Here is a 20,058-nt window from a genome sequence, read left to right on the forward strand (position 1 = left end):
AAAAGAGCAATGACTGGGCTGAGTGAGAGCTGCCCTTCCGTAGGGGTGGGATGGCCAAGACAGAGGTGGCAGAATGGTGTACTCGGGTTGGGATGTAGGGTTTGAGAAACCTTATACTTTGATTGTTAATTTATGATTTTAGTATGTCGCAGTCACATTGTAGATTCCTTGGCATGGTTACTACAGTGGGAATGCATTATTTTTCTTAAATTAGAGCCTATTTGAGGAGCCATCAAACCAACACGGGAAGGTTGGAGTAGAGTTTAAAGAACCGCGGGGAAGCCGTCGCCAAGATTAATGCTGGATTTTTATAAGAAATTAGAGGCTTAATGAAGTGGATCAAAAAAAAAGCTGTCAGTGTTTTATTGCATCTAAATTGTGGGGAAGTGGTGTTTAGTTGCCTTGCCTACCTCTGCACATAATGGGTCATCAGTGGCTGTGAGGATTATTTTAACTGGCAAGGCACTTTCATAGCAGAGCCATTCAACTGATATTTTGCACAGTAAACCAGTGGGGGTTTATGGTTTGGTACATTTTTTAATTTTTTTAAGACTACAATATTGAACCACAGCAACTCAACAATTTGCTATTTTTTTGGGCAAAGGTTTCAAATAATAGCATTGTTGAAAATATAGGCTAAATACATAGGCCTATGATTTGATTAGCCTGTTATTATAAATGGAAAATATATACATCAAATACAGATGTTTTTAGGCAAGTTGTTGTTTTAAAAAAAAAATGTGGTTGTCGTATTTATATACTTTACCTTCAGCACAGGCCATTGACGAAGGCCATTGTTCTCCATCTCTCCCGGTTCGGGGCAAGTTCTTTCACAGCGAACCAGTGGAGACCGCTCTCAGTCATCTCTGCCTGGACATCTCACCTCCAAGTGTTTCTGGTTCGATCCCTGTGGTTGTGGCTAGGGTTAAAAACATTTGCATCGAGTCTATCATAGCCAATGTAGTCATCCCTGAAATGCATAGTGAAATTATTCAGGTAGTTTGGCAAACAACTGAATTGCAATACACAATGAAGAAATGAGAACAGTCATTTGGCACCATCTAGTGTTCATTTCCAGGTGTCAAAAGAGCCTGCAGATTTGGCAAGCCAGCACGAGCCTATGATACTGTGCCAGATACCAGATTTCATACGATGCATCATTGTGCCCTAGTCTGCCAAATAACTAAATGTACTAAAACATCAAGTAAAACCAGAAACATTTGCTTTTGATGTGCAAGTGTTTATTTCATGTGAATGATAAAACCTTTGGCAGAACAGTGGATTTACTATAGTCCCAAATGTCTACTATTTGCAGAAATCAAATGAACAAAACAAACACGGGCAAAAAAAACAACCTGTCTTGCATTCAGGGCAGAATAATGCAATTTGGTCATTTTTTCCCAGGATTCATTTTCATGGTTAGACCTGGTCTCCCTTACCCACAGTGAAATACAATGAGCAATGTTATGTTGAGAATCATTTAGCTTGACGACACGTTATTGCATACATGCTTGGAATGGGTTTTCATATTGGCTTCATGCTGCTTTTGTTTCTGTGGATTGCTGTGATAAAACTGACAAAGTCCTTGAGCAGAACCCTCAGCTAAAGTGAAACCTTCATAAAGTTCCAACAGATTTGTAAGTCAAGATGATCGATAACAGCACAAAGATCAAATTCTAAATCCACCAGTGTTGTGCTGTATGGTACAGAGTGCTGGAAAGTGACTGACCAGTACAAACCATTCACCTTACACGCAACATGTCTGCGAAGAATACTCCACGTGTGTTGGCCTAATGCATTAAACGCCAACCTCCTCAGACAAACAAGCAATGGCCCAACTCCTTGAGGCTCTGAGACAAACCTAATAGACACCGAAATGCTGATCAACATCAGCTAAGCTAAAGCACAATGGAGAAGATTTCCAAAGTGCCAAAAGTGGAAAGCAGTTGTTGCCGTCCTATATGCGCCAAACGGCGCGATTTAAAAACAAATATGTTTTTAATTGTACCTTTATTTAACTTGGCATGTCAATTAAGAACAAATTCTTATTTTCAATGACGGCCTAGGAACAGTGGGTTTAACTGCCTTGTTCAGGGGCAGAACGACAGATTTTTACCATGTCAGCTCAGGGATTCGATCTTGCAACCTTTCTGTTACTAGCCCAATGCTCTAACCACTAGGCTACCTGCCGCCCCTGTGCGATGGGGGATGAGTGAATGAAACAACTAGTCACGTAAGGCAGGGTTTGAAGTGGTGACCGGCGTTTCATTGCCACCATTCTGTTTATCATGATCATAACCATCATTACATTATATAATGTCAATTGGTGCCACACAACCGGAATGTATAGGTCCCATCAGAGACCTTTCCGAGTTAGGCTGGTCCGTGATCTGTTTGTGCCGTCTCGCCAACTCTTTTATTCATTGTCACGCCTTGGCAAGACCGCGCAAACAGATCTGGGACCAGATTAGCTCATTCCTAATGGCATCGGACTCCACCTGCTTCAGTAAAGAGAAGGGTCATGCTCAAAGAACTTGTGATGTCATAAATGTATGACACACATTTAGTTGAAGATTGGTATAGTTGGTTGGCTGTTAGTAGCATTTGGTCTATGGCAAGCATCCATGCAGGGCAGTATTACGATGGAGTGTCAGAAAAGATGGCTAAACTGACTACTTTATGCATAAGGGAGATAGATATATCTAGAATGTGCTTGTACTGCATGCATCATTTGATAGACAAACCAAGAGAGTAAGCCAACGCAATGGATTATTTCCAGAAGACAAAATGTAGAATGTTTTGTCTGTGCAAGATTCTAATGAATCAGATATCCAACTGCAACAAATCCTAGTTAGAATCTATAAAGTTGTTTCTGAATCTAGAAGCATCACTGATCAAACCACTGGTAACAGGTTTATTCTTTAGCTCAATTTTCCAACATGGCATAGCATTATACAGTATGACACTACAGCAACTTTGAGCATAGGGCCTGCACTGGCAAATCAACATGGGGCAGTCATGAATCCATAATCCCCAACTATCCTCTTTTCCAGACACACACACAGAACAGAAGCAGAAAAAGTGGACACTACAATCCCTTTTGCACTCTTGAGGAACCCTGTTTTCTTCAGAATGAATGAAACCAAAAGCAAAGTCTTGGGCAGCATACAGGCGGGTGAGTAGTGATATTTCTATCTAAATAAGGCCTTGAGAAAGTGTTACCATGTGCGTTTTGGATAAACACCAAGCATTTCTTAGAGACTTCGACCCATAAGTCTGCACAGGGTTACACAACTATACTGATCCCCGTTACAGCCTATGCAGTTTCTTCTCCTTATCGAGGGTTACATCAACGTTTACATTTTGTTTTTTTAAGTACTTCTTCACATGGATGAACCAGCAGCTAAAACAGACAACGATATTACCAAGCTTCTTCAGGTCTCTTGGGACTTGAAGCACGTGAGGCCTCTCTCACTGAAAGTTCCCAAATAACAAATACGCTTTTGCTTACGTATACCAGTCGTGTTGGACTTTCATTTAGCCGTTTTTACTCGTGGCAAACAGCGGAAAACAATGCCTTGCATTCACACGAAATGTACGAATGTTCCTAGTATCTCTGCATTCAGTTTCCCTTTCATCCTAGCTTTGTAAGCTCGCAGTCCTCCTTACCCTCTGAGCGTCGGGTTCAGCCCTGACTCTTCATTTGAATTTTTAGCTCTAGACCTCTTCCTGTGATTTTTAGGATCTGGGTGCGAGAGTTATGATTGGTTTACTGAAAACCCCAATCCATTAGTCTTTTCCGCACGATCACTCCCCATCTTTCTTTTCTATCTTTCTGTCCTTTCCCATCCTCTCTCCGTCTGTCTATTTGTGTTTAGACAGTGCTCCGGGGCGTGCCGTTGAGTGTCACAGCCTTGGTGCAGGGCGTGCCGGCCGCCTGGGAGCCCGTCCACGGTGTGGAAACGCCCACCTCAAACACCTCGTGGATGGCCTTCCGGAAACAGTGGAAGTTGTAGTCTATCAAGCCTGGGGAGAGATACGTGTCAATGAGAGAAGGGTATGAATATATTTTCACTTTGTGATCTTAAGAGACTTTGAACATCACTCAGTCGATTACTCCATACGTCACGTATTGTTGAAACAAAGAATAAGAGGTGAATAAAGGATCCCTCTATCAAGATAAACCAATAACGCCCCGTGTGAAGAACATCTACAGTTGCAAAGAAAAACTAGCCACTTATATGTGTGTGCTACCGCCTGAGAAGCTTGAAATTCAAAAGACTCAAGACATGATCACTTCCTTAAATAAGACTGTGCCACTCCTCCATTGGCGTCGGTCTGAATGTCGCGCTTGAAGTCACACTTGATCGAGAGACTGCTTAATGCAGTAATGAGGAAGTGCTGGGGTGGATGGCTTGCCTTTGCGCTCAAAGCTCTCCTCTCGGAGGATGCAGACCAACGCCAGGAACTTGGTGACCTCTTTCAGGTAGAGGACTGTGGTGTTGTTCAGCTTGATGATAGCCATGGACTCCTTGTCGTAGGCACTACCACTGCCATCCTCCTTCAGACTGGATCAACACACACAAAATAGAACAGTCAACGTAAGGGAACTCATTCAAATTGAAAGTGTGTTCGATACAGGGACCTAACATTTCAAACTTTATAATAAGACGTTAAAACGCCTCATACACGCTTATAACAGGGGGTAAAAGTATGATTTTATACCGTTCAGCTTGAAGTTAAGTGTTGTCACAAAAATGACCACAAACGCATGCACGCACACAGCTGTAAACCATACATATCTGATAGGAATTCAGTTCTAGGGGACTTACCCATAGATGCAGGAGACATCTATAACCACGTCGATCATGTCACAGCACAGCTCATAAGACTGCATGTCCACCGGACTACTGTCTGTGGCGATGTAGATCTTACTGACCACGTCGAACAGAAAGGCCTTCTCTATGCCGGAGTTCTGAGGATGGAAGGAGGGGAAAAGGGAGATGAGGGGAATAGGGGTATAGGGGAGGAAGGGAAGGAGGAGGGACAGAAACACCACGAGTGACCATTTGGTTCTTCTAAAAGCAAGCTTGGCAGAAATCTCTCAGAGCGATCTTTCAGTTCATGTCAACAGCAAGGGTTTACTAAGTAAAGAAAATACATTTTATTTACCAATGCAAAACTTATTTTTTAAATATTATTTAAAAAACATTTTTACCCAGTTTTCTCCCCAATTTCATGTTATCCAATTGTTGTAGTAGCTACTATCTTGTCTCATCGCTACAACTCCCGTACGGGCTCGGGAGAGACGAAGGTTGAAAGTCATGCGTCCTCCGATACACAACCCAACCAAGCCGCACTGCTTCTTAACACAGCGCGCATCCAACCCGGAAGCCAGCCGCACCAATGTGTCGGCGGAAACACCGTGCACCTGGCAACCTTGGTTAGCGCGCACTGCACCCGGCCCGCCACAGGAGTCGCTGGTGCGCGATGAGACAAGGACATCCCTACCGGCCAACCCCTCCCTAACCCGGGCGACGCTAGGCCAATTGTGCGTCGCCCCACGGACCTCCCGGTCGCGGCCGGTTACGACACAGTCTCTGATGGCACAGCTGGCGCTGCAGTACAGCGTCCTTAACCACTGCGCCACCCGGGAGGCCCGCAAAACATATTTTGACCGGGATCGAAGAGACTTTGGACTCTGGAACTTTGGTATTAGACAACAACCATAAAAGCAGTGTATGAAAGGGTCATCAGGGCTGACGATGACACACGTCACAATGTAAGTCACACACCAGACACCATTTCTGCTAGGGCTGGGAATTGCCAGGGACCTCATGGTTAGGGCTGTGGTGTGCATTCATTTTTGTCAGACGGTTATTGTCATGCACAAGACTTCCAGTCCCACGGTAATTGACTTAATGAACAGAAACACGTTGAGCATCTCCAGGCCTGCACACATACAAGCCGCTGATGAGCACCTTTGGAACATCTACATTTTAAAAAGTCTAGTAAATCAATTTAATACAGACCCTCACAATAAATCCATTATTTATTTTAGGCAGGTCTAAAGAAACATAACGAAACATAACGATAACGATATGAAGAAAATGCATTTCCACTGCATCAACCACTGTTTGAGGAGCATGCAGCCTCTGTATGCCATGGGCTCTCCAACCCTGTTACTGCAGCTACCCAGTGCTTAATTTGGGAAACCCAAGTGAAATCTGTTCGGGATTATCGTTTTCAAAACATATTTCATTAAGCTAACAGTCACTCTGGAGAAAGGAATGAAGGAGAGAGGGGAGGAGATGGAAATGCACAGTGGTGAGATATTCTGTACCTTAAGGTAGTGTCAGCCTATTGATTTGGAAAATATAAAAACAATTCCCTATTACTAGGCTATACAAATATGCACTATAAATTGTAGGCGAACTCTGTAAGCCACCCTGCACATTCAACGAACAGCATCGCCTGAACCTATACGTTCTCTCCCAGACTCAACAGCAGTTTGGAGTAGAGGTCAACCGATTAAAATCGGAATGGCCGATTAATTAGGGCCATATAGGTTCATTAGGAACGTATAGGTTCAGGCGATGCTGTTCGTTGAATGTGCAGGGCGGCTTACAGAGTTCGATGCCTGCCTTACATTGCACTCCATGAGGAGCCTGCGTGGCAGGTTGACTACCTGTTAGGCGAGGGCAGCACGAAGCCAAGGTAAGTTGCTAGCTAGCATTAAACTTATAAAAAAAACAATCAATCGTAACATAATCACTAGTTAACTCCACATGGTTGATGATATTACTAGTTTACCTAGAGAGCCCTGCGTTGCATATAATCGATGTGGTGCCTGTTAATTTCCGATTGAATCACAGCCTACTTTGACAAACAGGTGATGATTTGACAAGCGCATTTGCGGGAAAAAGCACCGTCGTTGCACCAATGTACCTAACCATAAACATCACTGCCTTTCTTTAAAATCAATACACAAGTATATATTTTTAAACCTGCATATTTAGTTAATATTGCCTGCTAACATGAATGTCTTATAACTAGGGAAATTGTGTCATTCCTCTTGCGTGCCGTGCAAGCAGTCAGGGTATATGCAGCAGTTTGGGCCGCATGGCTCATTGCGAACTGTGTGATGTCCATTTATTCCTAACAAAGGCCGTAGTTAATTTGCCAGAATTGTACATAATTATGACATTGAAGGTTGTACAATGTAACAGCAATATTTAGACTTAGGGACGCCATCCGTTAGAGAACACACGGAACGGTTCCGTATTTCACTGAAAGAATAAACGTTTTGATTTGGAAATTATAGTTTCCTGGATTGGACCATTTTAATGACCAAAGACTCGTATTTCTGTGTGTTATTATGTTATAATTAAGTCTATGATTTGATAGAGCAGTCTGACTGAGTGATGGTAGGCACCAGCAGGCTCTTAAGCATTCATTTAAACAGCACTTTTTTGCGTTTGCCAGCAGCTCTTCGCTGTGATTCAAGCATTGCGAGGTTTATGACTTCAAGCCATATCAACTCCCGAGATTAGGCTGGTGTAACCGATGTGAAATGGCTAGCTAGTTAGCGGGGTGCGCGCTAATAGCGTTTCAAACGTCACTCGCTCTGAGACTTGGAGTAGTTGTTCCCCTTGCTCTGCATGGGTTACGCTGCTTCGAGGGTGGCTGTTGTTGATGTGTTCCTGGTTCGAGCCCAGGTAGGGGCGAGGAGAGGGACGAAAGCTATACTGTTACACTGGCAATACTAAAGTGCCTATAAGAACATCCAATAGTCAAAGGCATATGAAATACAAATCATATAGAGAGAAATAGTCCTATTATAACTGCAACCTAAAACTTCTTACCTGGGAATATTGAAGACTCATTTTAACAGGAACCACCAGCTTTCATATGTTCTCATGTTCTGAGCAAGGAACTGAAACGTTAGCTTTTTTTACATGACACATATTGCACTTTTACTTTCTTCGCCAACACTTTGTTTTTGCATTATTGAACATGTTTCATTATTTATTTGAGTCCAAATTGATTTTATTTGATGTAGTATATTAAGTTAAAGTGTTCATTCAGTATTGTTGTAATTGTCATTATTACAAATATATTTGAAAATATGTATATATATATTTTTTTATTTTAAATCGTCCGACTAGTCGGTATCGGCCTTTTTGGTCCTCCAATCGATATCGGCGTTGAAAAATCATCGTCTCTAGTTAATGATCGGTCTCTAGTTTGGAGCGCAGCATAAGGTAACCAGTCCATCCAGTATGCATAATAATACAGTCCACACTCAAAGGTGATTACTAGAGTACAGGCCAAACCAATTGGGTACCAAAGAGTTCTTAAATTCGTTTTTTCTTTTTCATGTTTTTTTGCAGTGCATAATATGCGGCGGGCTATGTATTGTATAACGGCAAACATTTTATTTCTCGGGGTCGTCGGGCTCATATTTAATATGGGTGTTTTGAATTCATCGTCGCCGTAGAAAGCGCTGTCCAAATCATTGTGTTAAGGCTTTGAACAACATCTACAATGACCATGTTTTCCACTCAGTTCCAACCTGTTGAACTTCCTTCAAAATTGATCAATTACAATGAGGTGCTTTCTAAAAGCATGATACTGTTTTGATGAAAAGTGTTTGATGTGATTTTCAATGGCATTTGCATTGATATCAGTGGTTAGAGGGTCAACAGAGCCCTGAGTACCAGGCCATAAGGACCTGATGGTCATTAGAGAGTTGGGTACTACGTACCAACGCATGTCCACAGTGCATAAGTGGAGATTACTGTGACTCAGCGGTCACGTGGAATTTGACTGTGGTCAGGACTCATGACTGCCAGTGTGGCGGTAATACGATCACCACAACAGCCCTACTCATGGTACAATATTATCACAATACTTTAGTGCCGATACAATATGTATTGCAATTCTCACGATTCTACATGTACTGCAATTCTCACGATTCTACATGTACTGCAATTCTCACGATTCTACATGTACTGCTATTCAAGAATGGGATTTTATTGCGATTCGATGTTCCACACATATTGCTGCAGAGGGACAAGAGGGAGCCATGAGGAAACAAGTTTTGATCAGACATAGAAATAAAAAAGTGCTGAAAACATTTGTCTCCCTATTTAAAAAGGAGACACAGAACAAGCTATGAATAATACTGGAGTTTTGGTGCAGGTACAGCCAAGTAGCAGGGAGGGACTAGATGAACTCGTCCAATGAGAAACATTACTTTCCATTTTCCGTTGAAAGAATGTTGTTATGGTGTACACGAATGAACAACCCAGGTAAAAACAAATGAAAGAAATGCAAAAAAGCATTCAAATCAAACAGCGAGAACTAAATCAAGAGGGAATTTGGTACTTACAGATATAAAGATGTTTAGAAGGTTTTCCAGTGTTGGCAGCTGTGGGATAAGCTTCTGAACCACTTTACTGAAGGCCTCAAATATTGAGTGGTCATAGATACTTGTCAAATAGAAACTGAAAGATATAGAAAAGAATGGGAAGTTACAGTGAGGGAAAAAGTATTTGATCCCCTGCTGATATTGTACGTTTTCCCACTGACAAATAAATTATCAGTCTATCATTTTAAATGGTAGGTTTATTTGAACAGTGAGAGACAGAATAACAACAATAAAATCCAGAAAAACAGATGTGAAAAATGTTATAAATTAGTTTGCATTATAATGAGGGAAATAAGTATTTGACCCCTCTGCAAAACATTACTTAGTACTTGGTGGCAAAACCCTTGTTGGCAATCACAGAGGTTAGACATTTCATGTAGTTGGCCACCAGGTTTGCACACATCTCAGGAGGGATGTTGTCCCACTCCTCTTTGCAGATCTTCTCCAAGTCATTAAGGTTTCGAGGATGACGTTTGGCAACTCAAACCTTCAGTTCCTTCCACAGATTTTCTATGGGATTAAGGTCTGGAGACTGGCTAGGCCACTCCAGGACCTTAATGTGCTTCTTCTTGAGCCACTCCTTTGTTGCCTTGGCCGTGTGTTTTGGGTCATTGTCATGCTGGAATACCCATCCACGACCTATTTTCAATGCCCTGGCTGAGGGAAGAAGGTTCTCACCCAAGATTTGACGGTACATGAGCCCATCCATCGTCACTTGCGGTGAAGTTGTCCTGTTCCCTTAGCAGAAAAGCAACCCCAAAGCATAATGTTTCCACATCCATGTTTGACGGTGGGGATGGTGTTCTTGGGGTCATAGGAAGCATTCCTCCTCCAAACACAGCGAGTTGAGTTGATGCCAAAGAGCTCCATTTTGGTCTCATCTGACCACAACACTTTCACCCAGTTGTCCTCTGAATCATTCAGATGTTCATTGGCAAACTTCAGACAGGCATGTATATGTGCTTTCTTGAGCAGGGGGACCTTGCGGGCGCTGCATGAATTCAGTCATTCACGGCGTAGTGTGTTACCAATTGTTTTCTTGGTGACTATGGTCCCAGCTGCCTCGAGATCATTGACAAGATCCTCCCGTGTAGTTCTGGGCTGATTCCTCACCGTTCTCATGATCATTGCAACTCCACGAGGTGAGATCTTGCATGGAGCCCCAGTCCAGTTCTTCCATTTGCGAATAATTGCACCTTCTCACCTAGCTGCTTGGCGATGGTCTTGTAGCCCATTCCAGCCTTGTGTAAGTCTACAATCTTGTCCCCGACATCCTTGGAGAGCTCTTTGGTCTTGGCCATGGTGGAGAGTTTGGAATCTGATGAATTGATTGCTTCTGTGGACAGGTGTATTTTATACAGGTAACAAACAGATTAGGAGCACTCCCTTTAATTAAGAGTGTGTTTTTAAAAAATTAAACATTTCGTGGTATCTAATTGTTAGTAGCTACCATCTTGTCTCATCGGTACAACTCCCGTACGGGCTCGCTCGGGAGAGACGAAGGTCGAAAGCCATGCGTCCTCCGAAACACAACCCAACCAAGCCGCACTGCTTCTTAACACAGCGCGCATCCAACCCAGAAGCCAGCCGCTCCAATGCGTCGGAGGAAACACTGTGCACCTGGCGACCTTGGTTTGTGTGCACTGTGCCCGGCCCGCCACAGGAGTCGCTGGTGCGCGGTGAGACAAGGATATCCCTACCGGCCAAACCCTCCCCAACCCGGACGACGCTTGGCCAATTGTGCGTCGCCCCACGGACCTCCCAGTCGCGGCCGGTTGTGACTGAGCCACCAGAGTCTCTGGTGGCACAACTAGCAGTGCAGTGCCGTGCCCTTAAACACCGCACCACCCGGGAAGCCCAATCTCAGCTCGTTACCTGTATAAAAGACACCTGGGAGCCAGAAATCTTTCTAATTGAGAGGGGGTTAAATACTTATTTCCCTCATTAAAATGCAAATCAATTTATACACTTTTTGACATGCGTTTTTCTGTTTTTGTTATTCTGTCTCTCACTATTCATATAAACCTACCATTCAAATTAAAGACAGCTCATTTCTTTGTCAGTGGGCAAATGTACAAAATCAGCAGGGGATTAAATACTTTTCCCCCCCTCACTGTAGCTATAGGCTTGCACAGGTTAGGACTGAGTTGATGACTTAGTTCCTTGTGCGCTGTAATTCAAGTAAAAACACAAAGTGAGACTGGATCATATCACAAAACAGTAGGGAACATGAGAAACAGAAAGCATTTCTCAGCTTTAAAAACACACAAAGATAAGCCATCACTTAATAATGACCATGATGCTACATTTTGGGACAGTCCAACTGCAGAATTGAAAATATTAGCAACGTATTACAAAAGCATTAAGGTAGCGTAACATTTTAAAGAATTCTATAAAAACAGTAGTGATTGTAACTTCACTGTCCCAAATTGAAAATTGGGAAACTTGAGAGCGCAGTTCTAACCAACAGATCCAAAGACTTCGCACAGAGATGTTGTGTTCTGTTCTCTGCACTGCACAGACAACTCAACTCAACATGACATCCCTCCTCCCAGCTTCACTAGAAATCCACCATTGATCCAACTGTCTGGCGTTGCACCAACAGCAATCTCACCTTTAATAAAATAGGCCTACATCTCAAGAAAGGAAAAGCGCACAGCCCAATTGAAAAACCTAGTACTGGAAAGCTGCAGAGCGTGTTTGAACCGGTTTGTCTTTTCATAAAACAACTCGCTAGGCTCAGTATCATTAATGTATAAAGGGCCTAGGCCAATATCTGGCAAATGATCATCAGGGCGTGTGATGATATCGAAAACAACCATTTCAGCAGAATTCAAATTTGAGGTCATGGTTTCAATTTCAGAAGAGAAAATGGCAAACATTGAAGGCAGTATAAGCGTAACGGTACATGAGATATAGGCGACATGTAATCCTTCTGATCCTTTAACATAGACAGTTTGCACCATAAACACTCGCTGTGGTGTTTGTTCATTAAGAGGCCGGGGTGGAATCTGACAGTAATGCTCGGAGTATGACAACCATGCGCTGGAAGTATACAAGCAAACCCTATGATCCAGGACCACACACTGACAAGTGTGCTTTTCATTAATATGTTACTGCCCCACTCACAGTCAAATGTTGGACCAAAACAAGGGACGGGTTTTGCCCCACATCGTGGCAAATATTTTCATCCATGTGTTGTGTAAGGCAAGTAATTTCTGGGAAACCAATCTTACAAGCCAACATTCCTTATGCAGAGTGAGAGAGTTATAACAGCTAGGCTAACACTAACACAAAACTGCCTGAATCTATTTTCACTGTATCAGCATCAGTGGAATCGCAAGTGTGATCTGATTCACTCAGATTTCAGCCATATTACAAAACCAATCATGATATATAGAAAATAATCAAAGTGACAAGAGGCCACAAGAAATTACTTGGCTGCACAGATGACTGACTAGCTTATGTTGTGAAAAAAGGATGGCTGACCAATGCTAAAACTGCTAACATTTTAGTCAAATGCACATCACCTGAACTCCCATGAGGTCATTGCTGGGTTGAACAGTAGAAGAAAAAAAAAAAGAGAATTAGGCCTACAATAGAATACTAACCAACAATAGCAAGGTAATAAGCTGAGAAGGCTAATTAGTTTAGTGTAGCTGCTCTTTCTGTAGGCTTTCAATGCTTTTCCCTTGGCATACTGTAAACTCAAAAGGGGAGGATTAAAGGGACGGTTAGATTTTCTGAACTATCCCTTTGAGGGTGAGTGTCTGCGGATCTACCTGAGGTGAAGCTTCTCTAAGCTGGCGTCTGCCAGGTCGTCGTTGGCTCTCTGGTGGATGTCCCTCTGGGTCTCGATCTTGTGGTCGTCGGAGAGGCCGTCCACTTTGTGGATGAACACCTCAAAGTTAATCTCAGGGTTGACCCTGTAGGCCCGCGACACGGTGAGGTGGAGTCTGCCCAACGCCTCCACATAGTCATCCTGGGCAGAAAGAAGATCAAAGAAGAACACAAGCACAAACAGAGACAGACACACAGACAAAGTGGCTTAAAACAAAGTAGTGTACAAGTGTGCCTAAAAAGTAGACTACATGCATCTTGCTGCCTGCATGCACATTTCCACATCCATACTATCCAACATGCATAGCACAATCCCCTACGCTCATATATCCTACTTGACACAATCCCTGTGGTGGGGAGAGTTTGCCAGAATTCCTGGAGAATTAGGCTACTTTTTTTTAGATTAAAGCAATCGAAGATTTCAACATAACCATCATAATACTTCAGATTGCGAAATCTCAAAGTCCCACTGCAAAAGTGAGTGACAACATTGGATGTGTTGAGCAAGCTTGTCAATTTATTTCCCTGCGAATTCTGCATCTGCACTGAGAGATACTGAACGCCCGTGAGATATGGAGTGCCACTCTGCCAGAGTACAGTGGCTTGTACAAACACTTCCTAAATTTAACTCAGGTGGAAAAGTCTTAATAAACTGGCAAAAGGATACAGTAGGTTTGTTGGACATACAACACCTAGGACACGTTAAGTGGTTACAACCTAGTTATACCGCACAGATAATTGTTAACATTAACGGGATAATACACCCACAGAAAGAAAAAATCATGAAACTCCTGACTATTTGGTAATAGCCTAGGTTCTATCAGTGGGGGAAATAACAATTTCCCTCATGATTTAACTTCTAAGTGGTCCGTCTGAAATCAGGAAATCTTGTAGGAACACGTCATAGCTAAATGGTTCTCGTCACAGGAGATATGGGATAACACAACATGACACTTCATTACGCTTTTATAACAATTAGGCCTACCTGCACTGCAGATCTCCAAATCAGCCAATAGATGGTATGGGCATACTAGTCTAGAATACATACATCCATTTAAAAATCATCATGACAAAGTATATACTGTTTTTTTCCCCTTAGATGTTCTCAATCTAAACAGTGAACCAAATTTATTCAACTCAATTTCTCCTTCAAGTACTATATTGCAATGTGCCCTGTGTGTCTGTTGGAAATGTGGGAAAGGGCCGTTATTGCTATAGCAACGTACTCTGTACTCACTTTGGGGAGAGGCAAACTCGGTGAGAGACGCCTAAATTGATAGTGCCTTTTTAGGCAATTTTACAGCTGGCTACTTCACATGCTGATATTGACTTTAGTATTATTGTGTGTAGCTATGTTTGCTAGCTTGCCAGCCAGCCTGCCCAGAGAGAGTATTGCATTGTGGGTTTTGTAGTTGACAAGAACTGCAACAGACTTGCGCAACAATTTCCACATTGCTACCAACCTTATAAAAGACAAAATTAAACAATTTGTTCACAAAAAAAAAAGAAGGTTATTTAAGACCAATTCCTGGATTAACAACCTTATCATTAAGGTTGTGCGAAAACACCAGCAATGTGGACACGGTGTCCTGTTGCGGGTTATAGGAATGTGACAAATTGACAATTTTTCTTAATGTTTAAACTGCAAAACAAATCCATTAATGCAATTTTAAAAAATTAAACTGTACCTCAATTCCACCATGCAAAGTTTGCATTTCCTTCTCAAAGTGTTGCCATACAGGACTTCATTGTTGTCCCTTGACTTTTTTACGAACTGTTACTATGATGACGTAGTGGTGGATAGTTGACACCAAAATCATTTATTCCTTGATTCCTTCCACGTCGACTCCCATTTCTGAGTGTCAAGATTAGATTCAGCTACAAACACTTGCGTGATAGCGAGCGACGGAGAGAAGGGCACAATATAGGCAGGTCGGCCACCAGACAGACAGAACTGTGCACTTGGCCGATCTATCGGTAATTAAAAGCTGTATCTCACAATGGAATGCTGTACCTCACAATTTCTTAGCTTGCAATGTCTCACAACTTCAGTAAAGCAGGGCCAATCGTCAATGAAAAGGCTATGATATTGAGCCAGATGCAACAGTTCGCTCTCACAGTCACACACAGTATATGCACGGGTTCACTTCACGCTGTTCACAGCGAGGTAGCAAGGGCACCAAAACAGCAGAGAAGTTGATCCTCGCGTTTCAACCCTCCTAGGGTTGACCTAAACTGCCCTACTATGCTGTTACTTTGTTCATCTAAGTAAAAAATAAATAAATACACCGATTTTCGGTTAGGGATTTTTCTTACATGCTGACCAGACACGTCGCAAAATGCATTTTGAAATCCATGTTATTCAATTATTGCGCCAACGAGGGTCTGCGATGCCAAGGGCTAAAATAGAACTTGTTTCTATTTCTGACACAGATCGCGCTGAAAGGCCTGCCTCTCCCATCTCCTCATTGGTTTATAGAAGCAGGTACCCACGTGCCATCTCCTCATTGGTTATACCCAAGTGGGTGATTGTAAGACGAACTGTTTTGCCGGTGGTCGTGGTAATACAATGAAAGTGTAGATGCCGATCACCATATAAGTTCAAAGATGAAAAGGGCTGGAAGGAGGAGAGATGACTAGAAACGAGTCGGTTGGCCGTTCTGTGTGTGTGGATTAATTGTTGGAGTAGAGGACCTTGTGCATATCAGGTAAAATAACTCCTCAATGTTTATATCCCAGGACAAATTAACTTGCAACAGCAAGCTAGCTAAATAGGACAAATTAGCTAGCAAGTGCAAGCTAACTAGCTAAATTGCCATACATGTTTAATGCTTTCCGACCTGTCCCCAAATGAATGACATTGGTTCAGAGTTTGTTTTGATATTTGAACCTGCGTGTCGTGATCGCGTTTGGTGTAGGGGGACAAAATGTATACACGATAGCGCACGAACGCAGCCGATTTGGGTTCCGTGTTAACGTTAAAGATGCCAATTTCCTTTAAACGTTTTAACATTCACACCCCTAGTTCATTAGGCACCAAACGGAATAAAATGGAGTGAAACAGGGGGGGGGGGACTACCTGGACACGTCCAATGAGAAACGCTCAATTTTGTATTCCACTGAAAAATGTTTGAAAGCATTTTTCTTTGCCTGCTCTACTAAACACAAACCAGAAAAATAGAAAATGTGGTGACACTGGTAACTCCTTTCAATGTGATCATTAAATTGAGATAAATGATAAATGGCCTCCCTGATTAAATTAGCTTTGATTTAGATCATGGTTAAGATAACTTTGTTCCAGCAGTTAGGATAACAATGTGCACTGTCTTCAGAAAACTTCTGTGACAATCAATTGTCTTTGAAGTGTTGGGTCATTCAACGTTTCAACATCAGAAGCTTATCCTGTGCTGCAGAGTAGAAGTAGTCTAGCCCACACTTAATTCATCCATTTCTCTATAAACACAAATTACATGTATAAACTACACAGTTTAGTCAGTTTGAATACATTTAATTTAAAGACCATAGAACAGGTTCAGACATTACCCATGACATGAGTATTCTGTTAAAATGCTGTGGTCTGAAGGGCTTTTTCCCTTTCTAGTAATTCTATTTCTATTTCATAATTGATCAATTATTATGTTCAACATGTATGTCAGTAAGTCAGTCAACCATTGTGTTTTTAATACACTTTTCCACTCAATCTTTTCACCTGTGCGTCAATGACGAATATCAAAGCCCCCGTGCCTCTGAAGATCATCTCGTAGTCAAAGGTGGGGTCGAAGAAGTCCACTTGACCCGGGAAGTCCCAGATCTGGAAGTTGACAAACGAGCTACTGGAGATGTCGTCCTTGTAGATCTTGTTGGTGCTCTCCAGGAACAACGTCTCGTTAGGAGACATTTTGTGGAATACCACCTGAAACAGGAAATTAGACAGTGCTGTAAAGACAAAATGACAACACCTAAACCTACTGCTTCCTTCTCAAAAGACCAAAGAGAGACACTCCATTTTGAGAGTTTGTAATAGTAACTGGGGTCACTACTACCAGAGGAAAAAGCCAAATCACATGTTTTGGAACTAGCAAGAGGCTTAAGGGAAGAACGTACTCTGTGGCTCAGTATTTAGGGTCATGGATTTAGATGGGTCTTCAACAACAGTGTAGCTCTGCACAACCATAGCCTATGAATGAAAATATGAGAAAAAAATAAAAATAAACCATGTAACTAAATAGTTTGGCGCCCTTAGAAAAACACGCTCTGGAACTTGAGACTAGAATAATTTTATTTTTAAACCTCTCGCCTTGGGCTGGATGTGTCAATGTGTAATTCATACATGCATAATATATGAGCAGAATTACTGGTTTACCTCAATTTGCCACCACATGTGGGTTACTTTCAGAACTACTGGCTAAAAAGTAGGAAAAAGTACCAGAAAGTCTCTTTAATACGTTACGTGTTGTAAGTCTTGCATCTTCTACTACTGAAGCAGAAATACCTTCAGATTAATTTCAGGTTACATGATTTCTTCCTCCTTGTATCAAATGGGTGAAGGCATTGCCCCCAGCATCTTAACAAGAACGCAAAAAAGTCTGCTACAAAACAACTACATCTAAAACTAGCAAACAGGGATGGAATTTTTTTTATTCTAATGAGTGAAGTTATTTGGTGCATCTAGAATTAATTGCATTTCCCTGGAAAGAGCATACTTATTGAACCATAAAAGTGATAATGTGACTTGTAAAATGTGTGGCTGTAGCTCTGCTGTCATGAATGAGGTTATTTAGCAATATAATGCTGATTGCTATTGTCTCACAAATCTGGAACGCCAGAGAAGAGATTTTAGACAGGCAGACAGTCACGTGCCCAATCCATACAAGTGATCACACCGCGCACGAGTGCCGAGCAAGAAACATGTTTTCACCTGATAAATGATCAACAAGTAACCTAGCAAACGTTTATTTTACATACGGTTGAATTAATTGTATGTTGTTTGCACTCGTTAGCTGAACCAACTAGCCAGCTCACTGGCTAACATCAATTGAAATAGTTGGCTGAACCTCCCTAGAAACAGTGGTGGAAAAAGTACCCAATTGTCATACTTGAGTAAAAGATATTGTAACGATAAAATGACTCAAGTAACGTTAAAAGTGAAAGTCACCCAGTAAAATAGTACTTGAGTAAAAGTCTGAAAGTATTTGGTTTTAAATATGCTTAAGTATCAAAAGTAAATGTAATTGCTAAAATATACTTAAGTATTGAAAGTAAAAGTATACATCATTTCAATGTCCCTATATTAAACAAACCAGACGGCACATTTGTATTTATTTACGGATAGCCAGGAGCACACGCCAACACTCAGACAACATTTACAAATGAAGCATGTGCGTTTAGTGAGTCCGCCAGATCAGAGGCAATAGGGATGACCAAGGGTGTTCTCTTGATAAGTACCTTTAATTGGACCATTGGAGTACTTCTAGGTGTCAGGGAAAATGTATGGAGTAAATATTTATTATTTTCTTTAGGAATGTAGTAAGGTAAAAGTTCTCCAGAATTTAAATAGTATAAAGTACAGATAACACAAAAAAAATACGTTAGAAACAAATTAGTTTTACTTAAGTACTTTACACCACTGCCTAGAAGAAAGAATGCAACACCACGGAGGTTTTAAACCAGACCATCTCTGTAGATGCTAGCTATACTGAAGTGTTTGCTTGCATGTCATGTAGCAGTAACTTGCTATTCAGACCAGGATGACATCTGGTCTTTCACATAGAAGTAAAGTCTGGCGTTCAAAATGGATGCATGTTACTATATTAACCTCAGGAATGTTTAGAAGTTGTGGCAATGTTAGCAAGCTATCACAATAACTGGTGATGATAGCTATAGTTGCTGATTGAACACAAATAAGGCGTTATGTAAAGACAGATTAATCATGTCCGCCGACATCGCTTCCTACCTTCTGTATTGACGACTTGCCACTTCTTCGCAAACCCATTAACAGAATTCTAGGTTTGCTGTCAGATGGAGTTGGGCTATCCTCGATGTCGGCCTCCTCTTCTCCATATCCAAAATCTTTGGGAAACGAGTCCGCAACCCCGTAGCTGTCTGCCAACGGTTCCACTTCGTACTGAATCGACATTTTGACCCAACAACTCTCGCTTCCCCAATCCCCCCTCACCCTATTAGTTTTACGCAGTCCTGCTTTTACCGACAGATCCTTCCACACCGCCGATAAAACGTAAAATACAGTTTAAATGCATCAGTTACTTGCAAATCCAGAGTGTGTTGTAATAGTCTCCCTTATCCTTTAGATCTTCGGGTCCCCTATGTTTCCTTTTCGCCGAAAACCCTGCTCTTGAACCACCTCCGAATCTAATTGGATGATGTACATAGGATGCGAATAATAATTGGATAACCAGGGTGTCAATCTGTCGAGACTGGTCCTACCCTTGTCAGATGTTTTGCAGTCAGCTGACCAAGTAGGCTGGTGCCAGAGAGGAAGAAACGAAGCGAGAGGGTCAATTACCGTCAAAATATGTCCCCGCGGGAATACAGCGATAAGCAGACCGAACTTAATTTAAACACGATCAAAAATGAGACAGATAAGCAGACCGTCTGCCTTCGCGCCAGTTAGTGCGGAGACAAGAGCATCTCGTCATTATATACAGTATCTCTGCTAGTGCACAGGTTTGTTTTGTGACCTTTCACCTGGAGTTATTTTGGCTGGAAAGTTATAGTTTGACTGATTTATTTTGTTTTGACTGGGGGGGTTCAATTCACGATGGATG

General features: G+C 41.9%; 1 protein-coding gene across 1 annotated transcript; it reads right to left on the minus strand.

Annotated features, from left to right (window-relative positions):
• Positions 1-2,900: 2,900 nt before the first annotated feature.
• LOC118364291 (ras-related GTP-binding protein C-like) lies at positions 2,901-19,651 on the minus strand. Its single transcript, XM_035745711.2, has 7 exons — positions 19,227-19,651; positions 16,983-17,186; positions 13,216-13,415; positions 9,395-9,509; positions 4,833-4,975; positions 4,420-4,568; positions 2,901-4,026 (listed from the first exon to the last, which is right to left on the minus strand). Exons 1-7 carry the CDS (start codon positions 19,407-19,409, stop codon positions 3,875-3,877), a joined length of 1,146 nt encoding a protein of 381 aa, XP_035601604.1. The 5' UTR covers positions 19,410-19,651; the 3' UTR covers positions 2,901-3,874.
• Positions 19,652-20,058: the final 407 nt, after the last annotated feature.

This window comes from Oncorhynchus keta, chromosome 31 (assembly GCF_023373465.1).
Source record: "Oncorhynchus keta strain PuntledgeMale-10-30-2019 chromosome 31, Oket_V2, whole genome shotgun sequence".
In the NCBI taxonomy this organism is placed as follows: Eukaryota; Metazoa; Chordata; class Actinopteri; order Salmoniformes; family Salmonidae; genus Oncorhynchus; species Oncorhynchus keta.

Excerpts from the sequence above, each read along its gene's own strand:
- LOC118364291 (XM_035745711.2), bottom strand. The coding sequence starts at position 19,409 with ATGTCGATTCAGTACGAAGTGGAACCGTTGGCAGACAGCTACGGGGTT. Across the intron at positions 17,187-19,226 it reads GCAAGTCGTCAATACAGAAG|GTGGTATTCCACAAAATGTC; the intron begins GTAGGAAGCGAT and ends TTCCTGTTTCAG. Across the intron at positions 13,416-16,982 it reads TATTCGTCATTGACGCACAG|GATGACTATGTGGAGGCGTT; the intron begins GTGAAAAGATTG and ends CTTTCTGCCCAG.